Source organism: Ranitomeya imitator, chromosome 2 (genome assembly GCF_032444005.1).
Source record: "Ranitomeya imitator isolate aRanImi1 chromosome 2, aRanImi1.pri, whole genome shotgun sequence".
In the NCBI taxonomy this organism is placed as follows: domain Eukaryota; kingdom Metazoa; phylum Chordata; class Amphibia; order Anura; family Dendrobatidae; genus Ranitomeya; species Ranitomeya imitator.
This window is the reverse complement of record NC_091283.1, coordinates 779,560,676-779,580,507: the sequence shown is the minus strand read 5'-3', so window position 1 is coordinate 779,580,507 and position 19,832 is coordinate 779,560,676. Positions and strand designations below refer to the sequence as shown.

General features: G+C 50.1%; 1 protein-coding gene across 1 annotated transcript in view; it reads left to right on the top strand.

Moving 5' to 3' along the window:
• The window catches only part of PCDH15 (protocadherin related 15), a 2,320,333-nt gene that overhangs the window by 1,646,736 nt on the left and 653,765 nt on the right, over positions 1-19,832 (top strand). Inside the window, exon 22 of the mRNA XM_069753541.1 lies at positions 1,183-1,299. Within this exon, the coding sequence (XP_069609642.1) occupies positions 1,183-1,299 (117 nt within the window). The remainder of the gene's footprint in view (positions 1-1,182; positions 1,300-19,832) is intronic.

The window sequence follows — 19,832 nt, the reverse complement described above, 5'->3', positions numbered from 1 at the left end:
ATCGTTATGTGTGAAGGTACCTTAACACACTCTCCACTTGTGGCCTTCTTATCAGTGAAACTTTCTACTTCTTCAGTAACTTGTCCATAGGCTAACAGCTGCAGGACCAACATAGATAAATCACATCTATAAAACATGTCAATATATTTAGTTAATACAAAGGTCTCCAGAAGGGGTGCCAACTGCTCTTTCACTCCTTTACAAATGGTTATTACTTTACACGCACAGGTAATGAGTTATGTTTAAAAGAATCAGCAGAATTGTTTCATTACACCTACAATTTCAAGAGAAATGTAATGCATTATTCTAGTTTACACAGCTTAACTTACATAGCTGAATTATAAAAAAAATATGGCTGTCGGACTGCAGAGAGTGAAGTTACATGTGGTGTTATGTGTTCCATAATGATCTACATTCAAAATGATCTGTTTTTAAGCACCAACAGACTCTTCTGGGAGGTTTTTTTTTAAATAATGGACCACCATTTCAATTTTGACTAATAAAAGTTCCATTGACATATTAGTAAAATTAATAAATAAACAAGATGGAAACAGTGCATAAATTACAATACACCACACGTTCACATTTTGCATTTGTAGCTATAAGGTGCAGAAAACAGAACTGTCAGAAAATACAAAATTTTTCAAGATTTTTCAGTATTTTTTTGTTTATTGCTACATACTTGTAAATATCACGGCATATTATAATCTTTGATAACCACTAGATTTGCAGTCCCACATGAGGGACTCATCAGTCTGCATGCCAAGGATTGATAAGTGGAGGTGGACATCTGGTGAGAGTTAAATAAGTACGATATATTAAAATAGATATGTAAGACATTGTCCTGAATAAGCCTATTTTTTGTACCGCTATGCATTTTGCTTACTTATGATTTAATAGCCTTGGATGAATCTGCTATTTGGGAAAGCTTATTTTCAAAGGCGTGTAGGGAGTTCCTTACAATTGATATTATGTTTAAGAGGTTTTGAAAAAGTCATATTTTCTTCTGAGGACCACTCTTACATTGGATTAATAGGTTTGGGATAGCTGGAGGCAGATTTTAGGTAATGGGTTTTACTGGATTTAGGGAGATCACTATGTATTCTTGAAGGTCCCATTGCTCTATTTCTATTTAAAAATAACAAAAATACATAATAACTCAACTTTGTATTCTGTTTTCAGGATATGAATGACTTCTCGCCCGTGTTTACCAAAGCTATCTACTGGGGGATGGTGGCTCCAGATGCCATTAAGGGCACTGTTATTGTTACAGTTGCTGCAGAAGATCATGATCCTCCGGTAAGTCAAATACTTGTATTAATATACTACCAAACAAGTGTGAAATCTCTTTAACCCTCATAAGTGACCCAGCCCTTTCAGCTTCTGAGAGTTGATTATTAAGAGCCTCTTACAGCAGTAGCCCTCATACATTTTTGATGTTTCCATATTCCTTATCCTAATGGCTTGAGTAGCATTTCATAAATTTAAAGTCAAGCATCTGGAATCAGCATTTGTTTAGGTCAAGGGGGCTAGATGAAATACTGTAGGACAAAGCATATATACATAAATGATTTCACAATATTTTATAGAAAGATACCTAGATAAGAAAGAAAGAAAGAAAATAGCATATGGGGCTGCAAAGTCTATCCTGAACAGTAAAACAAGTAATAGAAGCAACACTCCAAAATCATGCAAATAATAGGACTTGATCGCCCATGTGGCGATGTTTCAGTTCATAGTGTAAACCTTTCTAAAAAAAAAGTGCAAATTATTGGACTTTAATGTAACTTCCATGCAGTCATCGACTTTCATGGCCAAGAGTTATCTGATAATCAGATCAAACTTGGACATGCTGCGTCCATGTGCGTGACCCCATAGCTAAACTTGGTCCAAGTGGAAGCTGTTGATTCTGCCCTAGCAAAGTAGAGTTATTTCATTAAAACTGCACCCACTGCGCATCAAAAGATGCTGCTAGAGGCTTCTATGTGGAGCCTGTAAAAACCGCATGTAAAATAGTGCAGAATCAAAGCTTTATTTTACTATAAAAAAGCACATTAAAAATGTGACTTCATATCTGCACCAAAAATGACCCAAATAATGGGGAAGAGGCATAAAAAATGCAACAAAGATGCAAAAATCAGAGAAGATTGTTATTGCCTAGTTTGGTGCGGACACCTGCAGAAATCAAAAGACACAGTATTTATGCAATGTGTGATCATGGCCATACAGAGACCAAAATGCCAGATGTTATCTAGAGAAGCTACTTAAAGATGAGTGCATTCCGGCAGCTCCGACTATGAATGAATGAAAAAAAGTAGATTCACAGGTCGCAACCAGAGTTGAGTAGGATGTGACGTCTCACAAACCCTGGCTAATCAAAAACTGTGCCAGGGACACCAAAAGGAAAGAGATTCATAGTCTCCCTTCAAGCTGCCAAGTAGTTGTGTCCGGCACGCTGGACCAGAGTCCTGTAAATCGATCTTCTTATCTCTAGTCCCACCTGGAGCACACAGTCCCGGATTTTGGTCTATGCCCTGCAATCTCGGGCGCCTGCAGAATTTCTCTCACTATCATTGACTGTTGTGAATTCTGTGGCAAAGTTCACTCCTGTGGTCACAAGTGGTACTTCGGCTGATTCTCTCTGGGAGCTTCCGTTTGTGGAGGAAAGTGGTACTGCAGCTTCTGAGTTTCCTCCCTCAGGTGATCTGGTGAGGTCGTTAGCTGCTTCTCTACTTAACTCCACCTGATGCTTTGATTCATGCTTCCTGTCAATGTTCCAGGGTTGGACTTGTGTTTCTCTGGATCATTCCTGTGGCCTGCTGCTCTGCATAGCTAAGTGCTTCTTTGCTATTTGTTGCTATTTTTTCTGTCCAGCTTGTCTATTTGTTTTGCTGGAAGCTCTGGGACACAAGGGGTGTACCTCCGTGCCGTTAGTTCGGTACGGAGGGTCTTTTTGCCCCCTTTGCGTGGTTTTCTTTAGGGTTTTGTGTAGACCGCAAAGTTATCTTTCCTATCCTCGTTCTGTCTAGAATATCGGGCCTCACTTTGCTGAATCTATTTCATCCCTACGTTTGTCTTTTCATCTTACTCACAGTCATTATATGTGGGGGGCTGCCTTTTCCTTTGGGGTATTTCTCTGAGGCAAGGTAGGCTTATTTTTCTATCTTCAGGCTAGTTAGTTTCTCAGGCTGTGCCGAGTTGCATAGGGAGCGTTAGGCGCAATCCACAGCTGCCTCTAGTTGTGTTTGGAGAGGATTAGGAATTGCGGTCTACAGAGTTCCCACGTCTCAGAGCTCGTTCTGTTATTTTGGGTTGTTGTCAGATCACTGTGTGTGCTCTGATCACTATGTACATTGTGTTCCTGAATTGCCTATCATAACAATTGACCCTCTGACAGCTCCTCATACCAGGGTAGAAAGAAATGACAAATGGATGTGCATTTTGGGTGTGGCCAAAGGTACAGCCAAAATTTGCATACATTGTCCCTTTTTCTGTTCTTTAAAAGTTGGGAGGTATGTTTTTGATATATTTACTGCTCATAGCAGCCAACTATGCTAACAGCGTGAAGCATCATGGCACACAGGCTAATCACATAGCTTGCTGCCTATCAAAGTAAAGATTGAAACATGTGTATGATAACTATTAGGTGTGTTAGGTGTGGACACTGACTGTTAGGGGTCGAGTTCCCACTCCTGCACAGGGGGAATCTCGGGCCGCTTCTGCTGCGGTCTCCCATTCCTCTCCTGCCACAGGTAAACCTGCTCAGCAGAGACGTCGGTCCTTGCGTCTGGCTCAGTCTCACTCTGTGCTTAGGCTTGCTGTTGCTTCTCCAGCTTTTGCCATTAAAGCCAGTGCTGGGCAGCAGCGAGCGGACGCTTTTGGGACTAAGTCCTCCTTTTTCCCTTCTGAGCATGCCCAGGGTTAGATCTCCCGTTGGAGATCAAGGGTCACATGCTCAGATGCTGCAGTGGTTCCCATTGGTCCTCCTGGCAGGTCCTGAAAGGGCTAACTTCTGTGGCAGCTGCCCATTGGTCCTTTATTGGAAGGTCCTGAAAGTACTACAGCTATATAAGCTTTGCATGACCGCACTGCCATGCACTAGTGTACAATTGTATACGTGTGTTTGTTGTGAGTGCAAGTCGTTCATTAAATACCCCTACCCCATTGTATGACTGTTCGCGTATGGAGTATGGCTGCTATCTAGCGCCCGACTAACCACTCAACGTGTCACACACGTATCAGCGTCTATTGCTGTGACCGCCAGTGCGGCGCCACGTGCCAGTAGTGCGCTTCCTGACCCACGTCTGGGTGCTTAGTGGTGTCTGCCAGCACGGCACAGTTCGCACTTCGGTGCTCTAATTATAAGAGTTGCCTAACACACCCAGTTGCGGTGTTGTGTCAGCAAGTGGTCTAATCGGACTTCAATCCTGAGTCTTGGGGTTGTGTTCGCTGACTCCTTGCTTGCACTCTTTAGTGCGGTATTGCGGACCTGTGGCTTTACCGGGTTCACTTCCACCGCCATATTACTCTGTCATTTACTAGCAGCAGGTTTTCACCTGCACGGTGGACTCCAGACTGCGAACGCATCTATTACATCTTTCTTGGTGCATTCCGCCAGTCCTAACACTGACAGATTTTAGCCTCTGTGCAAGAAATGTGTTTGAGCCCCACTCCTTTTATGGCGACAAAGCTATATATATCCACACACACATACCTGTATATATATTACATAGTCTCCTTTATTATGTATATTGCCATCCCTTATTACACAGTGCCCTCTCTTGTTATGTACAGCACCATCCCTTACATATCGCATTATATAGAGCCCTGTCTTTATTACATACCTTCCTGTCTTGTTAGATATATAATGCAATGACGGCTGATGGAGCATGTGAAAGCTTCTTTTCTGATGGAGGAGCTGATTGACTGGTCATCTGGTCACCGACTACTCCATCAGCAGTCGTTTTATATCTAACAAGAGAGGGAACTATGTAATAAAAGAGGGCACTGTGAATAATGAAAATAACAAGAATAAACTATGTAAGGCTGGTTTCACACTTGCATTTGGCTGGTGTGCGTATGGCTGCGTACATCCTCTGTTAAGCACCGCCTACGCTGTGCTTACTTCCGCATGCATCCTGCGTCATCCTGCGTATCTATCTTTAACATTGGGAATGCAGGGACATGCGTTGTATGCGTTTGGTCCGCATGTGGCATTTTGACATGCCCAACGACCGCACAGAAACTCAAAAAGTACTAATGGGTAAAATAAGTAACAAAACCATGGCAAAAATGTGTGAAAAAGATGTATTTTATGCAACTTTCTTCTTGCTAACACATTAGGATATACAGCAGAATTTTCTCCTGCAAACCCTGAATGTGTGCACATAGCCATAGTCCCTGTCCTGTGTACCCCCCCATTCATTAGAAGTACTGGATAGCATCAAAGTTAATTTGGAAGGGGGAGAGGATGGTATCAGGAACTGAGCATCCTCCACCACCTCCCATTTGATTACAAGTCTCTGACAGCGTCTTCTCCCACCTTTCAGTTCATTATAAAGGATCCTAAGCACCTTATCCCCTCCTCTCTCAATCTCCAATAAATTTTAAGTCCCCAATAGCATCACAATGAATTGTGAGATGGGGGAGGATGCTATCAGGGGCTTACCACCCTCCTCCACCCGTCATTTTACATCCAGATCTAACATCTTCCCCCACCTCCCCTGTTCATAAGACTATTATAAGTACTCCTTCCTCCCATCCCAATCCCCCACATCCCTCATTGCCCTTCTTCCCCAACATACCATCATTATTCTCTCCTCCGCCTCTATCATTGTCCTCTTCATCACCTCCTTCATTGCCCTCTCCATCACCCCATCATTGCCCTCTCCATCACCCCATCATTGCCCTCTCCACCACCCCAATCATTGCCCTCTCAACCACCTCCATCATTTCCCTCTCCACCACCTCCATCATTACACTCCAAAATCTCCATCATTGTTTTCCCCACCACCCTATCATTGTCCTCTCCACCACCTCCATCATTGCCTTCTCCCCCTCCACCCCATAATTGCCCTTTTCACCATCTCCATCATTGCCCTTTCCACCACCTCCATCATTGCCCATTCTACCACCTCCATGATTGCCTTCTCCCCACCACTTCATCATTACTCTTTCCACCACCCCCATCCTTGCCTTCTCCCCAACCCCCATCATTGCCCTTTCCACTACCTTTATCATTGCTTTCTCCCCATCATCCCCATCACTGCCCTTTCCACCACTTCCATCATTGCCCTCTCCATCACCCACACACAGCACCACTTACCTGTCCTCACGTTCATCACAGCTTCAGCACATCCCAGTAGCATCTTCATCGCTGGCAACTTTCTCTCTGACACAGTCACTCGCTGAATGCTGATGTCATCCAGCCATGCTGCTGTGTCAGACAGGAAGCGCGGGTAGGAAGCTGGACAGATCAATGCAGATCCAGTGATCGCTCCCTGCCCGCCCCACATGAGGCCAATCTGGCAAGAGGCACCCCAGAGCCTCGAGTTGGATAAAAAGGCCAGATTGCTTTCAGTGTTAGCTGCCCTGCAGGGGTCCACCTCTGGGCCCCAGTGCAGCCGCAGCGGCTGCACATGCGGTATGTCCACCCCTGCTTTGTGTTTTGAAATTTGTAGGTTTTCCCATAAATGCATAATGGCGCTGTTAGATGAAATCGAACAACAAACAGACATGTATTAAAAAAAAACTCTGATCCCATCATTATTTGCAAGTACAGCACTTAAAATAGCAGAATAGATCATCAGTAGTGTTGAGCGATACATTCCGATATCGGAAAGTATCGGTATCGGTTTGGATCGGCCGATATTCAAAAAATATCGGATATCGCCGATACCGATACCCGATCCCAATGCAAGTCAATGGGACCAAAATATCGGAATTAAAATAAACCCTTTCTTTCCTTGTAGGTTCATTCTACATGAAGGAAAACAACTAAGAATAATGTAGGATGTATGGGGGAGGTGGCGGAGACATTAAAGGCAATGAGGATTAGTCCAATCAAATAGAATAGCATGATTTTTTTTTTTTTTAAAGACGTTCGGATTGAAAAAGATATTGACTATGTAAATTTTTTTTATTTTGTCAGATATTGATGTTTCAGTATTCCACGACCTTCCCCTTCTTTATTTTCCTTTTCCCACACTTTCATCTTCATCATCATCAGCATCTTTGACATCAACTTCTTCACCTTATTCATCTTCTTCTTCATCTTCTACCTATATTTTTTTTTTTATTACATTCTTCATATTCATTTTCTTCAACTATTATTATTCTTCCTATTCTACATATTCTTTTTATTCCACTGTTATTATTCTTCCTATTCTACTTCTTCATCATATTCTCATTTGTGACAGGCATTCCCGTAGTTGTTATCTATAAAAGTTGGAAGATTACACCTTCCGTTCTGCCAGTCACAAAAGTTACATTTGTCCGCGTTCAGTTTGGCCTGCAGCATCAGGCTTTATCCAGGGGCACCACGAGGAGGAACGGACTCACCCCCATACACTGCTTAGTCTTCTTCTGCATATAATTTAGATAATATCTTTTGCTCTGATATTAAGTCTTATGCTTAATGTTCTTCTGCTCTTTGTTCTGCAGCCTCTTGTTCTTCTGCTTCTCGGTCTTCCATGTTGTCGTCTCCAGGGTCGTCGTCTCCAGTGTCGTCATCTCCGCCATCGTCGTCTCAGCCGTCGTCGTCTCCGCCGTCGTCGTCTCCGCCGTCGTCGTCGTCATCGGGGTGGTCTTCCGGGTCGTCGTCATCGGGGTGGTCTTACGGGTCGTCGACGTTAGGGTCTTCAACTTGGAAATGTAGCAGAAGGTACAAGAAGGCTGAGAAAATGCCAAGAACCAGCTGATGGAACTGGAACTCGGATGGCTACCCGAAGGTTCAAGAGCCTATGGAACTACCGAGGACCAGCTGACGTTACTGGAACCCGGTTACTAAGCAGGAGGTACCCGTGCTAAAAAGCACTACCAAGGACCGCCTGACGTTGGCGGAACTCGGATACCCAGAAGGAGGCACCTAAGCCAAAGGCTCTGCCCGGAACCAGCTGACGTTACTGGAACCAGGATGGGGAGCAGAAGGTACAAGAGCAAAAGACACTGCCGAGAACCAGCTGACGGTACTGGAACCCGGATGGGTAGCCGAAGGTCCAAGAGCCAATGGAACTACCGAGGACCAGCTGACGTTACTGGAACCCGGTTACTAAGCAGGAGGTACCCGTGCCTGAAAGCACTACCAAGGACCACCTGACGTTGGTGGAACTTGGATACCCAGAAGGAGGCACCTAAGCCAAAGGCTCTGCCCGGAACCAGCTGACGGTACTGGAACCAGGATGGGGAGCAGAAGGTACAAGAGCAAAAGACACTGCCGAGAACCAGCTGACGGTGCTGGAACCAGGTGGTGGACCCGAAGGCCCACAGGAGAGGAGAGAAGAGCTAGGCCGCGAGGCAGCCGCAGTTACCGAACCCCAACAGTCCTACAGGGGGAGCTGGGCCTACTGGCACTACAGAACCAGCCTTGACTACTAGTTCACGCAGCCCACATAGGAAGCTCCTAAACTGGAGGCACCCTGGAGTTGGCTAACCCGACCGCACCACGACGAGGCAAGCATAGGTGTCTCAGTGAGCTTGACACAACCCGGAAACAGCTGACGGTGCTGAAACCAGGTTTGGCACGAGGGAGTACCTGTGACAAAAACACTGCCGAGAACCAGCTGGCGGTGCTGGAACCCGGATGCGTTGCCCCAGTGTGCAAGAGCCAATGGCACGACCGAGGACTAGCTGACGGTGCTGGAACCCGGTTACTAAGCTGTAGGTGCCCGCGCTTAAAAGCACTACCAAGGACCGCCTGGCGTTGGCGGAACTCGGATACCCAGGAGGAGGCACCTAAGCCAAAGGCTCGGCCCGGAACCAGCTGACGGTGCTGGAACCAGGTGGTGGACCCCAAGGCCCACAGGAGAGGAGAGAACAGCTAGGCCGCGAGGCAGCCGCAGTTACCGAACCCCAACAGTCCTACAGGGGGAGCTGGGCCTACTGGCACTACAGAACCAGCCTTGACTACCAGTTCACGCAGCCCACATAGGAAGCTCCTAAACTGGAGGCACCCTGGAGTTGGCTAACCCGACCGCACCACGACGAGGCAAGCATAGGTGTCTCAGTGAGCTTGACACAACCCGGAAACAGCTGACGGTGCTGAAACCAGGTTTGGCACGAGGGAGTACCTGTGACAAAAACACTGCCGAGAACCAGCTGGCGGTGCTGGAACCCAGATGCGTTGCCCCAGTGTGCAAGAGCCAATGGCACGACCGAGGACTAGCTGACGGTGCTGGAACCCGGTTACTAAGCTGTAGGTGCCCGCGCTTAAAAGCACTACCAAGGACCGCCTGGCGTTGGCGGAACTCGGATACCCAGGAGGAGGCACCTAAGCCAAAGGCTCGGCCCGGAACCAGCTGACGGTGCTGGAACCAGGTGGTGGACCCCAAGGCCCACAGGAGAGGAGAGAACAGCTAGGCCGCGAGGCAGCCGCAGTTACCGAACCCCAACAGTCCTACAAGGGGAGCTGGGCCTACTGGCACTACAGAACCAGCCTTGACTACCAGTTCACGCAGCCCACATAGGAAGCTCCTAAACTGGAGGCACCCTGGAGTTGGCTAACCCGACCGCACCACGACGAGGCAAGCATAGGTGTCTCAGTGAGCTTGACACAACCCGGAAACAGCTGATGGTGCTGAAACCAGGTTTGGCACGAGGGAGTACCTGTGACAAAAACACTGCCGAGAACCAGCTGGCGGTGCTGGAACCCGGATGCGTTGCCCCAGTGTGCAAGAGCCAATGGCACGACCGAGGACTAGCTGACGGTGCTGGAACCCGGTTACTAAGCTGTAGGTGCCCGCGCTTAAAAGCACTACCAAGGACCGCCTGGCGTTGGCGGAACTCGGATACCCAGGAGGAGGCACCTAAGCCAAAGGCTCGGCCCGGAACCAGCTGACGGTGCTGGAACCAGGTGGTGGACCCCAAGGCCCACAGGAGAGGAGAGAACAGCTAGGCCGCGAGGCAGCCGCAGTTACCGAACCCCAACAGTCCTACAGGGGGAGCTGGGCCTACTGGCACTACAGAACCAGCCTTGACTACCAGTTCACGCAGCCCACATAGGAAGCTCCTAAACTGGAGGCACCCTGGAGTTGGCTAACCCGACCGCACCACGACGAGGCAAGCATAGGTGTCTCAGTGAGCTTGACACAACCCGGAAACAGCTGACGGTGCTGAAACCAGGTTTGGCACGAGGGAGTACCTGTGACAAAAACACTGCCGAGAACCAGCTGGCGGTGCTGGAACCCGGATGCGTTGCCCCAGTGTGCAAGAGCCAATGGCACGACCGAGGACTAGCTGACGGTGCTGGAACCCGGTTACTAAGCTGTAGGTGCCCGCGCTTAAAAGCACTACCAAGGACCGCCTGGCGTTGGCGGAACTCGGATACCCAGGAGGAGGCACCTAAGCCAAAGGCTCGGCCCGGAACCAGCTGACGGTGCTGGAACCAGGTGGTGGACCCCAAGGCCCACAGGAGAGGAGAGAACAGCTAGGCCGCGAGGCAGCCGCAGTTACCGAACCCCAACAGTCCTACAGGGGGAGCTGGGCCTACTGGCACTACAGAACCAGCCTTGACTACCAGTTCACGCAGCCCACATAGGAAGCTCCTAAACTGGAGGCACCCTGGAGTTGGCTAACCCGACCGCACCACGACGAGGCAAGCATAGGTGTCTCAGTGAGCTTGACACAACCCGGAAACAGCTGACGGTGCTGAAACCAGGCTTGGCACGAGGGAGTACCTGTGACAAGAACACTGCCGAGAACCAGCTGGCGGTGCTGGAACCCGGATGCGTTGCCCCAGTGTGCAAGAGCCAATGGCACGACCGAGGACCAGCTGACGGTGCTGGAACCCGGTTACTAAGCTGTAGGTGCCCGCGCTTAAAAGCACTACCAAGGACCGCCTGGCGTTGGCGGAACTCGGATACCCAGGAGGAGGCACCTAAGCCAAAGGCTCGGCCCGGAACCAGCTGACGGTGCTGGAACCAGGTGGTGGACCCGAAGGTCCACAGGAGAGGAGAGAACAGCTAGGCCGCGAGGCAGCCGCAGTTACCGAACCCCAACAGTCCTACAGGGGGAGCTGGGCCTACTGGCACTACAGAACCAGCCTTGACTACCAGTTCACGCAGCCCACATAGGAAGCTCCTAAACTGGAGGCACCCTGGAGTTGGCTAACCCGACCGCACCACGACGAGGCAAGCATAGGTGTCTCAGTGAGCTTGACACAACCCGGAAACAGCTGACGGTGCTGAAACCAGGTTTGGCACGAGGGAGTACCTGTGACAAAAACACTGCCGAGAACCAGCTGGCGGTGCTGGAACCCGGATGCGTTGCCCCAGTGTGCAAGAGCCAATGGCACGACCGAGGACTAGCTGACGGTGCTGGAACCCGGTTACTAAGCTGTAGGTGCCCGCGCTTAAAAGCACTACCAAGGACCGCCTGGCGTTGGCGGAACTCGGATACCCAGGAGGAGGCACCTAAGCCAAAGGCTCGGCCCGGAACCAGCTGACGGTGCTGGAACCAGGTGGTGGACCCGAAGGTCCACAGGAGAGGAGAGAACAGCTAGGCCGCGAGGCAGCCGCAGTTACCGAACCCCAACAGTCCTACAGGGGGAGCTGGGCCTACTGGCACTACAGAACCAGCCTTGACTACCAGTTCACGCAGCCCACATAGGAAGCTCCTAAACTGGAGGCACCCTGGAGTTGGCTAACTCGACCGCACCACGACGGGGCAAGCATAGGCGTCTCAGTGAAGTTGACACAACCCGGAAACAGCTGACGGTGCTGAAACCAGGCTTGGCACGAGGGAGTACCTGTGACAAGAACACTGCCGAGAACCAGCTGGCGGTGCTGGAACCCAGATGCGTTGCCTTGTCTATTAAAGATTGTCTTCCTAGAGCCCCAACTAGCGGTGTTGGAGCAAAGGGTAAGCAGGGGGAGATGAGTGTAGGCCGAAGCCTGCACTGGAGGCAGCTTTGTGTCTGCGTTGCGTTTGCAGGACACTTTGCCGGCTACACACTGGGGGAACAGCTGGCGTTGCTGAACCCCACTAACACAATGGCGTGTGTTTTTCTCTGTGCAGCTAGCACTTGCGGGCAAAAACTAGCGATGTTAGAGCCCGTGTTGAAGCAGGAGGAGGAGGAGAGGAGCAGAGTGTAGGCCGAAGCCTAGTTGAACCAATTTCAAAGGAAACCTTTAACCCCCCCCTCAGGTGTTACAAAGTATAAGAGACACACCTTGTGCAGTATTAATGCTGCACAAGTGAAAGGTTGCTCTATTAATTTGTCTACTTGCACACGCTGAATGAAAGACATACACAATTTACCCCATTCTACAGTCAAACTGTAGTGGATGCGTGACTTGGTTTTTTGATGAGACGCAGCACAGGTGTCCAAAATAACGCCTTGGTGCTTGGCGCAGCTTCCTGAGCGTTGTTATTTGCTGTACAGGAGTCTGCGCTCTTGTGTTATCCCTTGGCAATGCCCTGTTAGCGCTGCCCATCTTATGACATCATTTCATGTTGGCCGGTGCGGTTAACGATGGCCATAAATCCCAGACCCACAGTGTCTTTTCATAAAGCCACACTGCGGTGCTGGGATTCGTGGCCTTGAGCAGTAAATATTTTGGTCGCTCACACACTTCCTTACACCTGCTTCAGACTGGGCGGCCTCTGCTGATCCCTTCTCGCATGCCGCGGCCATGAGGCTGCACAGTCTGAAGAAGGCGGAAGGAGATGAGTTAAGACAGGCGAAGATATGCACTGCTCGTGCCCATCAATCACACCCTCGCAGTCAAAATAATTAAGACAACGAGGAGCATTTTATTCAGGCAGGGCGGACGAACAGGCGCAAGTAGCCAACCAATGATGTCAGAAGACGGGAAGCGCTACCAAGGGGGGTGCTGCGTATCATTAGAAAGGAAAGTCACACCTCAGGGACAGTGGAATGGTCTCAAAGAGACACATTTTGTACGTGTTGAGTTCCACGTGGGCAAGGAGAAAACATCAGCCACCTTGTACAAATGCAGCAGTACTGCTGTACAAGGTGGCTGTTATACATAGAAACACCTGGGGGTGGGGGCCAGGCTCCCTTCAATTTCAGTTCATGTGCCTGCGTGGCGTTTGCAGGTCACGTTGCAAGCTGCACAGCAGGGGAACAGCTGGCGGTGCTGAACCCCACTAACACATTGGCTGGTGTTTTTCTCTGTGCAGCTAGCATTTCCGGGCAAAAACTAGCGGTGTTTGAGCCCAGGGTCAGCAGGAGGAGGAGGAGAGGAGCAAAGTGTAGGCCGAAGCCTGCACTGGTGGCAGCTTTTGGTCGGTTGTGCCAGCGTGGCTTGTGCTGGACACGATGCCGGCTACACAGCGGGGGAACAGCTGGCGGTGCTGAACCCCGCTAACACATTGGCTGGTGTTTTTCTCTGTGCAGCTAGCATTTCCGGGCAAAAACTAGCGGTGTTTGAGCCCAGGGTCAGCAGGAGGAGGAGGAGAGGAGCAAAGTGTAGGCCGAAGCCTGCACTGGTGGCAGCTTTTGGTCGGTTGTGCCAGCGTGGCTTGTGCTGGACACGATGCCGGCTACACAGCGGGGGAACAGCTGGCGGTGCTGAACCCCACTAACACATTGGCTGGTGTTTTTCTCTGTGCAGCTAGCATTTCCGGGCAAAAACTAGCGTTGTTAGAGCCCAGGGTCAGCAGGAGGAGGAGAGGAGCAGAGTGTAGGCCGAAGCCTAGTTGAACCAATTTCAAAGGTTACCTTTAACCCCCCCTCAGGTGTTACAAAGTACAAGAGCCACTCCTTCTGCAGCATTAATGCTGCACAAGTAAAAGGTTGCTCTATTAATTTGTCTACTTGCACAAGCTGAATGCAACACGTACACTATTTAGCCCATTATACTGTTAATCAGTAGTGGAGGCGTGACTTGTCTTTTTAAAGAAAAGCAGCACAGGTGTCGAAAACAACACCTTTTTGCATGGGCGCAGCTTCCTGAGCGTTGTTAGTTGCTGTACAGGAGTCTGCGCTCTTGTGATCCTTTGGCCATGCGCTGTGAGCGCTTCCTGTCTTATGACCTCATTTCATGTTGGCCGTTGCGGTTAGCGATGGACATGAATCCCAGACCCACAGTGTGTTTTTAAAAAATCACACTGCGGTGCTGGGATTCGTGCCCTGGTGCACTAAATATGTTTGCCGCTCACACATGTCCTTACACCTGCTTCAGACTGGGCGGCCTCATCTGATCCCTTATCGCCTGCCGCGGCCATGAGGACACCCAGTCTGAAGAAGGCGGAAGGAGATGAGTGAACACAGGCAAACATATGCACTGCACATGCCCATCAATCACACCCTCGCTGTCCAAAAAAATAAGACACCGAGGGGCGTTGTTTCGAGCAGGGGAGATGCACAGGCGCAGCCAGCTAACCAATGATGTCAAAAGACAGGCAGCGCTAACAAGGGTGGTGCTGCGTGTCATTACAAAGGAAAGTCACACCTCAGGGACATTGTAATGGTCTCTAATGAGACACATTTTGTACGTGTTGAGTTCCACGTGGGCAAGGAGAAAAAGTCAGCCACCTTGTACAAATGCAGCAGTACTGCTGTACAAGGTGGCTGTTATACATAGAAACACCTGTGGGTGGGGGGCAGGCTCCCTTCAATTTCAGTTCATGTGCCTGCGTGGCGTTTGCAGGTCACGTTGCAAGCTACACAGCAGGGGAACAGCTGGCGTTGCTGAACCCCACTGACACATTGACTGGTGTTTTTCTCTGTGCAGATTGCATGTCCGGGCAAAAACTAGCGGTGTTAGAGCCCAGGGTCAGCAGGAGGAGGAGGAGAGGAGCAAAGTGTAGGCCGAAGCCTGCACTGGTGGCAGCTTTTGGTCGGTTGTGCCAGCGTGGCTTGTGCTGGACACGATGCCGGCTACACAGCGGGGGAACAGCTGGCGGTGCTGAACCCCACTAACACATTGGCTGGTGTTTTTCTCTGTGCAGCTAGCATTTCCGGGCAAAAACTAGCGTTGTTAGAGCCCAGGGTCAGCAGGAGGAGGAGAGGAGCAGAGTGTAGGCCGAAGCCTAGTTGAACCAATTTCAAAGGTTACCTTTAACCCCCCCTCAGGTGTTACAAAGTACAAGAGCCACTCCTTCTGCAGCATTAATGCTGCACAAGTAAAAGGTTGCTCTATTAATTTGTCTACTTGCACAAGCTGAATGCAACACGTACACTATTTAGCCCATTATACTGTTAAACAGTAGTGGAGGCGTGACTTGTCTTTTTAAAGAAAAGCAGCACAGGTGTCGAAAACAACACCTTTTTGCATGGGCGAAGCTTCCTGAGCGTTGTTAGTTGCTGTACAGGAGTCTGCGCTCTTGTGATCCTTTGGCCATGCGCTGTGAGCGCTTCCTGTCTTATGACCTCATTTCATGTTGGCCGTTGCGGTTAGCGATGGACATGAATCCCAGACCCACAGTGTGTTTTTAAAAAATCACACTGCGGTGCTGGGATTCGTGCCCTGGTGCACTAAATATGTTTGCCGCTCACACATGTCCTTACACCTGCTTCAGACTGGGCGGCCTCATCTGATCCCTTATCGCCTGCCGCAGCCATGAGGACACCCAGTCTGAAGAAGGCGGAAGGAGATGAGTGAACACAGGCAAACATATGCACTGCACATGCCCATCAATCACACCCTCGCTGTCCAAAAAAATAAGACACCGAGGGGCGTTGTTTCGAGCAGGGGAGATGCACAGGCGCAGCCAGCTAACCAATGATGTCAAAAGACGGGCAGCGCTAACAAGGGTGGTGCTGCGTGTCATTACAAAGGAAAGTCACACCTCAGGGACATTGTAATGGTCTCTAATGAGACACATTTTGTACATGTTGAGTTCCACGTGGGCAAGGAGAAAAAGTCAGCCACCTTGTACAAATGCAGCAGTACTGCTGTACAAGGTGGCTGTTATACATAGAAACACCTGTGGGTGGGGGGCAGGCTCCCTTCAATTTCAGTTCATGTGCCTGTGTGGCGTTTGCAGGTCACATTGCAAGCTACACAGCAGGGGAACAGCTGGCGTTGCTGAACCCCACTGACACATTGACTGGTGTTTTTCTCTGTGCAGATTGCATGTCCGGGCAAAAACTAGCGGTGTTAGAGCCCAGGGTCAGCAGGAGGAGGAGGAGAGGAGCAAAGTGTAGGCCGAAGCCTGCACTGGTGGCAGCTTTTGGTCGGTTGTGCCAGCGTGGCTTGTGCTGGACACGATGCCGGCTACACAGCGGGGGAACAGCTGGCGGTGCTGAACCCCACTAACACATTGGCTGGTGTTTTTCTCTGTGCAGCTAGCAGTTCCGGGCAAAAACTAGCGGTGTTTGAGCCCAGGGTCAGCAGGAGGAGGAGGAGAGGAGCAAAGTGTAGGCCGAAGCCTGCACTGGTGGCAGCTTTTGGTCGGTTGTGCCAGCGTGGCTTGTGCTGGACACGATGCCGGCTACACAGCGGGGGAACAGCTGGCGGTGCTGAACCCCACTAACACATTGGCTGGTGTTTTTCTCTGTGCAGCTAGCATTTCCGGGCAAAAACTAGCGGTGTTTGAGCCCAGGGTCAGCAGGAGGAGTAGAGGAGCAGAGTGTAGGCCGAAGCCTAGTTGAACCAATTTCAAAGGTTACCTTTAACCCCCCCCTCAGGTGTTGCAAGGTACAAGAGCCACACCTTGAACAGCATTAATGATGCACAAGTCAAAGGTTGCTCTATTTAATTTTGCTCCTTGCACACGCTGAATTAAACACGTACACTATTTAGCCCATTATACTGTCAAACAGTAGTGGAGGCGTGACTACTAGTCTTTTTAAGGTGACGCAGCACAGGTGTACAAATTTACACCTAGGTGCTGTGCGCAGATTCCTTACCGTTGTTATTTGCAGTACAGGAAACTGCGCTCTTGTGTTATCCCTTGGCAATACCCTGTTAGTGCAGGCCGTCTCATGACCTCATTTCATGTTGGCCGGTGCGGTTAACGATGGCCATAAATCCCAGACCCACAGTGGCTTTTCCTAAAGTCACACTGCGGTGCTGGGATTCGTGGCCTTGTGCAGTAAATATGTTCGCCGCTCACACATGTCCTTACACCTGCTTCAGACTGGGCGGCCTCAGCTGATCCCTTATCGCATGCCGCGGCCATGAGGCCGCACAGTCAGAAGAAGGCGGAAGGAGGGGAGTGAAGACAGGGGAACATATGCACTGCTCGTGCCCATCAATCACACCCTCGCAGTCAAAATATATGAGACAACGGGGGGCGTTGTGTCGGGCAGGGGGGACGCACAGGCACAGCCAGCCAACCAATGATGTCAGGAGACGGGCAGCGCTAACAATGGGGGTGCTGCGTGTCATTAAAAAGGAAAGTCACACCTCAGGGACATTGTAATGGTCTGTAATGAGACACATTTTGTACTTGTTGAGTTCCACGTGTGCAAGGAGAAAAAGTCAGTCACCTTGTACAAATGCAGCAGTACTGCTGTACAAGGTGGCTGTTATACATAGAAACACCTGGGGGGCAGGCTCCCTTCAATTTCAGTTCATGTGCCTACGTGGCGTTTGCAGGACACGTTGCCAGCTACACAGCAGGGGAACAGCTGGCGGTGCTGAACCCCACTAACACATTGGCTGGTTTTTTTATCTCTGTGCAGCTAGCATATCCGGGCAGAAACTGGCGTTGTTTGAGCCCAGGGTCAGCAGGAGGAGGAGAGGAGCAAAGTGTAGGCCGAAGCCTGCACTGGTGGCAGCTTTTGGTCAGTTGTGCCAGCGTGGCTTGTGCTGGACACGATGCCGACTACACAGCAGAGGAACAGCTGGCGGTGCTGAACCCCACTAACACATTGGCTGGTGTTTTTCTCTGTGCAGCTAGCATGTCCGGGCAGAAACTGGCTTTGTTTGAGCCCAGGGTCAGCAGGAGGAGGAGAGGAGCAAAGTGTAGGCCGAAGCCTGCACTGGTGGCAGCTTTTGTTCTGTATCACACCCTCGCAGTCAAAATATATGAGACAACGGGGGGCGTTGTGTCGGGCAGGGGGGACGCACAGGCACAGCCAGCCAACCAATGATGTCAGGAGACGGGCAGCGCTAACAATGGGGGTGCTGCGTGTCATTAAAAAGGAAAGTCACACCTCAGGGACATTGTAATGGTCTGTAATGAGACACATTTTGTACTTGTTGAGTTCCACGTGTGCAAGGAGAAAAAGTCAGCCACCTTGTACAAATGCAGCAGTACTGCTGTACAAGGTGGCTGTTATACATAGAAACACCTGGGGGGGTGGGGGGCAGGCTCCCTTCAATTTCAGTTCATGTTCCTGCGTGGCGTTTGCAGGAAACGTTGCCAGCTACACAGCAGGGGAACAGCTGGCGGTGCTGAACCCCACTAACACATTGGCTGGTGTTTTTCTCTGTGCAGCTAGCATGTCCGGGCAGAAACTGGCGTTGTTTGAGCCCAGGGTCAGCAGGAGGAGGAGAGGAGCAAAGTGTAGGCCGAAGCCTGCACTGGTGGCAGCTTTTGTTCTGTTGTGCCAGCGTGGCTTGTGCTGGACACGTTGCCGACTACACAGCAGGGGAACAGCTGGCGGTGCTGAACCCCACTAACACATTGGCTGGTGTTTTTCTCTGTGCAGCTAGCAGTTCCGGGCAAAAACTAGCGGTGTTTGAGCCCAGGGTCAGCAGGAGGAGTAGAGGAGCAGAGTGTAGGCCGAAGCCTAGTTGAACCAATTTCAAAGGTTACCTTTAACCCCCCTCAGGTGTTGCAAGGTACAAGAGCCACACCTTGTGCAGCATTAATGCTGCACAAGTAAAAGGTTGCTCTATTTGTTTTGCTCCTTGCACACGCTGACTAAAACACGTACACTATTTAGCCCATTATACTGTCAAACAGTTGTGGAGGCGTGACTTGTCTTTTTAACGAGACGCAGCACAGGTGTCAAAATTTGCACCTAGGTACTGGGCGCAGATTCCTGAGCGTTGTTATTTGCTGTACAGGAGTCTGCGCTATTGTGATCCCTTGGCCATGCGCTGTGAGCGCTTCCTGTCTTCTGACCTCATTTCATGTCGGCCGTTGCGGTTAGCGATGGACATGAATCCCAGACCCACAGTGTGTTTTCAAAAAATCACACTGCGTGGCTGGGATTCGTGGCCTTGTGCAGTAAATAGGTTTGCCGCTTACACATGTCCTTACACCTGCTCCAGACTGGGCGGCCTCAGCTGATCCCTTATCGCCTACCACGGCCAGGAGGCCGCACAGTCTGAAGAAGGCGGAAGGAGATGAGTTAAGACAGGCGAACATATGCACTGCTCGTGCCCATAAACCACACCCTCGCTGACAAAATAAATATGACAACGAGGGGCGTTGTTTCTAGCAGGGCGGATGCACAGGCGCAGCCAGCTAACCATGATGACAAAAGACGGGAAAGGCTACCAAGGGGGGTGCTGCGTATCATTACAAAGGAAAGTCACACCTCAGGGACAGTGGAATGGTCTCAATGAGACACATTTTGTACGTGTTGAGTTCCACGTGGGCAAGGAGAAAAAGTCAGCCACCTTGTACAAATGCAGCAGTACTGCTGTACTAGGTGGCTGTTATACATAGAAACACCTGGGGGGGTGGGGCCAGGTTCCCTTTTAATTTCAGTTCCTGTGCCTGCATGGCGTTTGCAGGTCACGTTGCCG